At 52.0% G+C, this 7,528-nt stretch overlaps 1 protein-coding gene and 1 non-coding gene across 2 annotated transcripts; both read right to left on the reverse strand.

Moving 5' to 3' along the window:
- Positions 1-248: 248 nt before the first annotated feature.
- On the reverse strand, positions 249-5,550 carry dkc1 (dyskeratosis congenita 1, dyskerin). The gene is made up of 15 exons (XM_046061731.1): positions 5,422-5,550; positions 4,397-4,449; positions 4,236-4,322; positions 3,687-3,778; positions 3,396-3,580; positions 3,180-3,244; positions 2,844-2,970; positions 2,614-2,744; positions 2,244-2,387; positions 2,039-2,159; positions 1,731-1,849; positions 1,548-1,651; positions 1,243-1,285; positions 651-830; positions 249-526 (listed from the first exon to the last, which is right to left on the reverse strand). The coding sequence occupies exons 1-15, from the start codon at positions 5,438-5,440 to the stop codon at positions 464-466; spliced, it is 1,533 nt and encodes a 510-aa protein (XP_045917687.1). The 5' UTR covers positions 5,441-5,550; the 3' UTR covers positions 249-463.
- On the reverse strand, positions 1,924-1,999 carry LOC123979675. Its single transcript, XR_006827285.1, has one exon. It is a non-coding gene; the product is annotated as a small nucleolar RNA SNORD83 (small nucleolar RNA).
- Positions 5,551-7,528: the final 1,978 nt, after the last annotated feature.

Here is a 7,528-nt window from a genome sequence, read left to right on the forward strand (position 1 = left end):
TTATGCCAACGCGCCTCCAATTAGGTTAAGACCGAGTCAGCTAACCAACATCTGATCAAGGGTCGTAGTTTAACGCCAGTGTAGCGGGCGGAGTTCGTTCCCCTGAGTTCACTCTGTAGGCCTCTGGTCTTTATTGAAAGCGCTCTGAGGTAACGGCTGTTATAAATAAAATGTAACTTTAATGCACCAAAAATATAGATCTAAAAATAAATGTTTCTGCAGCCTTAATAAGATCATGAAGACTCAAATACAGAAAACAAAGACTTTTAATTTGAAATTACAAACGGCTTCCTGTTCAGGTATTTACAGCTGCAAAAACATAACATCTTTATAAAAAACAAAAACTGTCCTCTTCTTTCTGCGTCCGTGCAGTCCATTGTTATTAGACTCCCAGAATGCTTTGCGTTCAGACAGGTGTCACTGGGTAGAGTCCATTTCCTGTTCACCTGCTGATGTGGCGTCCTTACTCTGACGCGTCGCTGTCTTTCTGTTTCTTCTTCTTTTTCTTCTTCTTGGCACTTTCGACCTGCAGGACACAACAGCTCGTTACTCAGACGGTCGATAAAGTTTCGTATCGTTCATTTAATCTGCCAACAACATCGATACTTAAAGGAATGGCGTGTTGGTCGCTGAACTCAAAGTTAACTCACCTCTGTGGTAGGCTCCGCCCCCTCCTCTTCAGGCTCCGTGGCTGCACCGCCATGCCCCGCCTCCTCCAGTTTTGCCCTCTTCTCTTTCTTTTTCTTCTTCTTCTCTTTCTTCACGTCCTCTGCAGACGGCGTGCCAGGCGTCGCAGCTTCGCCGTCGCTGTCTGCCGCCTCCCGCTTCCTCTGCAGAGCACAAAGGTCAAATACTCGTCAGCCAACACGACATCAGAAAAGGTGGTCGCTGTGACAAAGACCGCTCTCACAGCGGCGTTCTGCCCGCCCCCTCATGAAGGTGAGCTGGAACACTTTGGACTGAGACAGACGAGTCGGCAGCTCGCCAAAATTAGCTTCCGTTGCTAACTGTTAACGTGAACCACGGCTCGCCGCCCTCTCAGGTGTGGGAGGGGCCACCTCTGACGAGTACCAATTTAAACATTAGGCGTAAATTAAACTGTCAGCAGCCCTGAAGGTTCACTGATTCATCCAATCAGGAGCCTCTGTCAATATTTATGTCAGCTTTATTTTCACATCGAGCCCATCTGAGGCTCCTGGGGAAGAAACGCTTCTCATTGGTCCTCTGACCAGCTGAGTTTACCTTAGCTGAAGCATCACATGACTCCTCCGTCACCTTGGAGACGCTGTCAATGAAAAGAAACAAGATTTTAAAGGATGTTTCATCTGAACACGCAACAGAGTGCCGACATCGCCGCTCCCAGGCGAGACCGATGACATCACTGTTCTCAGGTGAGCTGCAGCTCAGCAAACAGCTGAGTGAAGAAGCTCAAGCCTGAAAGTTCCTGTAGCAGAGCGACTCCCTCAGAGAGCACGTCAGCTCGGCGAGGGATAACTGTCTGCACCTGTCAATCACCACTAACCCCGCCCCCCTCAGGTGAGGCGTACCTGTAGTCGACATACTGGCTCTTCCAGTCGCTTGGCGTGCTGCCGTTGGGCTTCCCGTGTTTGTCGAGGAGTCCTTTCTGGATCATCAACTTCTTCTGACACGCCTGATCACAAACGACTCGTCAGTACTGGCAACATTTAAAGAAACGGCGCACAGGAGGACGATCAATAACTCCGGCCTACCTTCGGACCCAGACCCCACTTGCGAGGATACGTGTCTCTCTCCATGATCACCCTCTTGATCTTCGCCACGATGCCGTGGTCACACGTGGAGATCACCGCCGTGGTCATCAGAGCGACCGCTGCGGGACAACAACCTCGTCAACAATCATCTTTACATCAAACCAGTCACCTTTAATCTGCAGATGTCCGGCGAAGCCATCAGACAAGGGTGATAGATAGGAAGTCATCACGGCCCGAGAGCTCCTGACTACCTCAGGTCATCATGTGGCTCCACCTGTGGGGGGCGGGGTCTCTGCGCCCCGGCTCACCTGTACAGATGGCCTCGCCCTTGGTTGTGATGACGACGATGTCCTGGTTCATCTCGATGCCGTCTTCGTACCTGAGGACGCCCGGCAGCATGATCTTGGCCCCGTAGCAGATGGCGTTCACCTGGTGATGCAACAACAGGTGAGTTTAGCGACTCGGCGGCCAGTTTATTAGGACCAGCTGAAGGCTGAGGCGAGGAAGACTCACGGCGCTGTCCTTCATCACCAGGCGGCGGTGAGACACCAGCAGCTTCTCCAGAGGGAAGATGACTCGCCGCAGGTACGACTCGTCCTTGTTGTGATCCAACTGCCACTGAGCGTCCAGCACGTCGTGCATCGTCACCATGTGGTCCTGAAACAGGCAATCACAGCATGAGGTGATGTCAGCAGCGAGCGTGCAATGATGTCAGAGCATGTGGTGATGATGTCAGCAGCGGCGAGGCTCCGGTCTCCACAGACCTGCAGTCCGGAGCCTCAGCTGCACGTTCCTGTCCCAGAGTCTAATTAGCAGACCGGCACCGAGCAGCAGGACTGAACTCAACACTCTGGATCTGAGGTGAACAGGAAGTGATGCTGACCTTCTCTCCCATGACTCCAGACCGGACTCGCCTCAGTTCCTGCATCTGACCTCCGACCCCCAGGACCAGACCCAGGTGGACACACAGAGTCCGGATGTAAGTTCCCGCCTCACAGCTCACCCAGAAGATGCCTGCAACACAGAATCACGTGACCTCTGACATCACTGTGACATCACTGATGAACCTAATCAATAGTCGTTTGATACGTGACTGCCGATCAGTGATCTTACCCAGCCTCCTCTCGGGGTCGTATTCGATCAGTTTGCTCTCGTAGATCGTTCGGACTCTCAGCTGACGTTTGACGGCGGCGATCAGCGGCGGTCGCTGGAACAGAGCGCCGGTCAGCGTCTCCAGGGCCTGCAGAGAGGGTTACATGACAGCCAGCCAATCAAGAAAATATCCAATCAGGATTTATCTGACCACTGATTTAAACTTGTTTTTTTATTCTGAAGGGAAGCAGTAGCATTACCATCACTGAACTCTTATTTTGAAAATCTCATCAATATTAAAGTCGTGTGATCAGTCGTGACAGCGAGCGCCGAGCAGCAGGAAGTGGTCAGACTTACCCGAGCCAGCGCGTGTTGGCTCTCTATCGCATTGTGCAGCCGAACGATTCCCACATACTCTTTACCTGCAACACACAGAGAGAGTAGTGAGGGGGCTGCTGGGTTTCACTGTGCTCACATGCCGGCCGGCCGGGCGGAGACGTTCGTTATAGAACCTTACGCTCGCACGACGGCAGGAGACGTTTATTCTACAGAAACAGGAAGTGGTCACTGTACCGGCACTTTGCTGGGACTTGACTAATCGCGTGGCTCGATCCACGCAGACGATCAGACACCCGGTGACCTTCGGGTCGAGCGTCCCGCTGTGACCCGTCTTCTCTACCCGCAGGATCCTCCTGATCCACGCCACAACCTCGTGAGACGACGGGTTCGCCGGTTTATCCAGGTTGATGAACCCCGTCCTGACGGGAAGCAGAATAAACATTTGTTCGAGCATTATTAGCTTATCATTAGCTGAAGGTTACCTGACAGTGCTGTTTGCATGTTAGCTTAGCATCACTCTGGTACCTGACATAGTCCTGGATGTTCCTCTTCAGAGGGTTGCTGCCGCTCGGTAGAGGAGTGTAATGAGCCGTCCGGATGTTCAGTTTATCAAAATTCTGCAGGAAACAGAATGAAAGTTATCAGATTTCACTTCCTGTATGAAGACAGGAAATCACATAGCCAGGCTCTTATTTTGGTAGCGCCGTCAGTTTGGTGCTCTGAAACTGATGCGTCCCGTGTTTGATATTTTATCTACTCGTTGTTCCAAAGTTATAAACGTTTAGTATTTTAAACTAATCTGCTATAAGTCTCAGCACCGTGTGATCAGTCCAGCAAGTCGTCTTGGTGGCGCTCGCGTCGAGTCACTCTCTGCAGTTTCGGTCGTCGGCCGGCAGAACGCCGAGACGGCGCCGGCACCGCGGTGGAGAGGCCCCGCCCCCAGAACGGGGGCAGAGGCGGAGACTGCGACAAGATGGCCGCTCAGAGAATGGATAAACTGGTTCATCACTTCACACGCTAAAGACTAAACTTCAGCTATTTATGTTTGTCCCCTTCAGGGTGCCGTAGTCTCACCTTCAGTAACAGGGGCCACTGCGACGTGTCCAGCGAGGCGGCTCTGGCCTCTGGTTTGATGAAGAAGTCTCCGCTCTGCTGGATCTCCTGTTGCACAAACACACGGCGTCACCTGTCTGAACAAACGCACCTGAAGCTCAGCCAGGTGAACTCCGACTCACCCCCACTTCCTCCTCGCTGACCGCCTTCGTCTTCTTCTTCTTCTTCACTGATGCTGCAAACACACGAGGAAACACATTCAGTCATCAAACCTGCAGTCAGGTCCAGTCCCCCCCACAGAACAAGCAGCTCTGGGTAACCACGACAACATTTCTCACCATTTAATGAAAATCCTGCTTCACCTCATGATGCATTTATACTTCTACAAGTACTTTAACATGCAGTACTTTTACTTTAAGTGTACTTTTACAGTGAGATACTTTTAAGTCCAGGTCATCAGTGCAGTTTTGATCAGTTTCAGATTAGTCACGTGAGTGGAGCACGTGGCCTCTCCGACAGCACGTGGGTGTTAGCACCATGCTAACACGCAGAGCTAACAGAGCTGAAGGGTGGCCGGTCTAGGCCGGGTCAGACCGGCCACCCTTCATCCACAAGTCTCTCTGGATCCAGTAGCTGGGATCGATACGGGAGACGGATCCCATTCAGTCATCACTAGCAGGAACCGGACTCTGTGGTCCAGGTTAGCCGAGGCCGCCAGGAAGCACGCGGTCCCACATTAACAGACTCGTGACACTTGGACCTCCTGAGAGAGCCTGATACCGATCAGATGTATCGATACTTCACTTCTCTAAAACTCGGGATTCGCCTGAAACTCGGAACCGGAGCCGCACGTGTGTCCTGCGGGGCGCCGCGAGCAGGCCGCTCCGGGTCCAGAGAGCCCACGTGTCCTCCAGCAGCAGACCGCTGGGGGGGGGGGGGAGGGGCACGAACCGAGACGAACTAACGCACACAGGGTTCACATTAAGAACTAGGGTCACACGGAACCGGAGGAACCGGACAAAATTCGGCAACTTTAAACCGGACTTTACATCAAGAACTGCGCGCGACGAGAACTAAAAACCAGCAGTACGAGACGCGGTGCACTGAAGCCGGAACCAGGTGAACTAAAACCCGGTGCACTCTAGAACCAGGTCCACTCTAGAACCAGGTAAAAAGTTCAGATGTTTGCAGAGAAACGTGGACTCACCTCCTTCTGTGTCCGCCATCTTCAACTGAGCGTCTGCGCGCACACCGCGGCTCTACTCCTCCTCTTCCTCCTCCTCCTCCTCTTCTTCTTCTGATCGGCAGGAGGAAGCCGGCAGACGCGATGCTGCCCCCCTCCGGTGGTGACAGGGGGTGTCTCCCACAGTCACACCTGAAACATGAACCTAAGTGGTTTAGACTTTACACACGTGATGAACACGTGATGTTTGGTCTTCGTGCACCATTTAAATATTGTTTCTTCAGACGCAAAGATTCAAACCTTCACATCATCACAAATGATCACGTGACAAATACCAGCAGCTGCGGGACCCTCCACCTCAGACCAGATCCCAGATCTACAGGGCCCTCAGAGAAAGGGGCCCTCTCTGTAAGAGCCTGCTCCTCCGCCACACTGAGCGCCACCAGCAGCCAATCAGCAGAGAGGTAGGTGGTGGCTGTAAAACCTTCCAAAGCAGGCGCAGTGAAACGTGTTGTGAGTTTCCTCCTGCAGAGCCTGAAGCTGCTGACCTCGTTCTTACTGTTGACATTAAAGCATGCGGGTCGTTTGCAGAAGTAAAGAAATGGTTAGATATCCGTTCGTTACCCAAACATGGTCGCTCATCGAGCTCTGTGGTTCAGCCTTTCTGACTCTGTGGACAGGAAGCAGCTGTCAGGTGGTTCTGAAACACTTCCTGCAGTGATCGCCCTTTAAATCAAACTAATGAGGAGGAGCCAAGTAGTGTTTTACACCTACGAGGAATTATCTCTGGTGACGAGGTGCTACGCGCAGACAAACACACAGCTGACAGAAATAGATAAATATGGAATAAACGATGCAAGTTATATAAGAATAATAGAAGAATAGAGAACAATCATACAGCTGTGTGCAGAGAAAGAAGAACGTGGCAGATGTTTCCATGTGCATTCCTCAGCTTCATGCTGATAATCCCTAACCCATGCTGATGAATGAAGCTGTTTCTGGGGCCAGAGGTTCTGTCATACTGTGATTAATCGCTCTGATTGGAACTCGCTGTAGTTCTCATGCTGGAGTGGTGGTGTCTGCGCTGCAGCTCTGAATGGAGGTCAGCCTGTTTTAAAAGGGAATTTTTGAATGTTAGCTTTTAGTCTTAATGTGTTCTGAAAGTATTTGATTAAATAAGAAATTATTTGAAATGTAAATCAGGGTCTAAAGTCAGACGGTCCGCTGATAATCTGACCGGTGTCTTCGCGGCGACGGTCCGGTAATAATCTGACCGGTGACTCCGCGGAGACAGTCCGCTGATAATCTGACCGGTGTCTTCGCGGAGATGGTCCGGTAAATAATCTGACCGGTGTCTCCGCGGAGATGGTCCGGTAATAACGGTCCGGTAATAATCTGACCGGTGTCTCCGCGGAGATGGTCCGGTAATAATCTGACCGGTGTCTTCGCGGAGATGGTCCGGTAATAACGGTCCGGTAATAATCTGACCGGTGTCTCCGCGGAGATGGTCCGGTAATAACGGTCCGGTAATAATCTGACCGGTGTCTCCGCGGAGATGGTCCGGTAATAATCTGACCGGTGTCTTCGCGGAGACGGTCCGGTAATAACGGTCCGGTAATAATCTGACCGGTGTCTCCGCGGAGATGGTCCGGTAATAACGGTCCGGTAATAATCTGACCGGTGTCTCCGCGGAGATGGTCCGGTAATAATCTGACCGGTGTCTTCGCGGAGATGGTCCGGTAATAACGGTCCGGTAATAATCTGACCGGTGTCTCCGCGGAGATGGTCCGGTAATAACGGTCCGGTAATAATCTGACCGGTGTCTCCGCGGAGATGGTCCGGTAATAATCTGACCGGTGTCTTCGCGGAGATGGTCCGGTAATAACGGTCCGGTAATAATCTGACCGGTGTCTCCGCGGAGATGGTCCGGTAATAACGGTCCGGTAATAATCTGACCGGTGTCTCCGCGGAGATGGTCCGGTAATAATCTGACCGGTGTCTTCGCGGAGATGGTCCGGTAATAACGGTCCGGTAATAATCTGACCGGTGTCTCCGCGGAGATGGTCCGGTAATAACGGTCCGGTAATAATCTGACCGGTGTCTCCGCGGAGATGGTCCGGTAATAATCTGA

The sequence above is a fragment of the Micropterus dolomieu genome, linkage group LG11 (assembly GCF_021292245.1).
Source record: "Micropterus dolomieu isolate WLL.071019.BEF.003 ecotype Adirondacks linkage group LG11, ASM2129224v1, whole genome shotgun sequence".
Lineage (NCBI taxonomy): Eukaryota > Metazoa > Chordata > Actinopteri > Centrarchiformes > Centrarchidae > Micropterus > Micropterus dolomieu.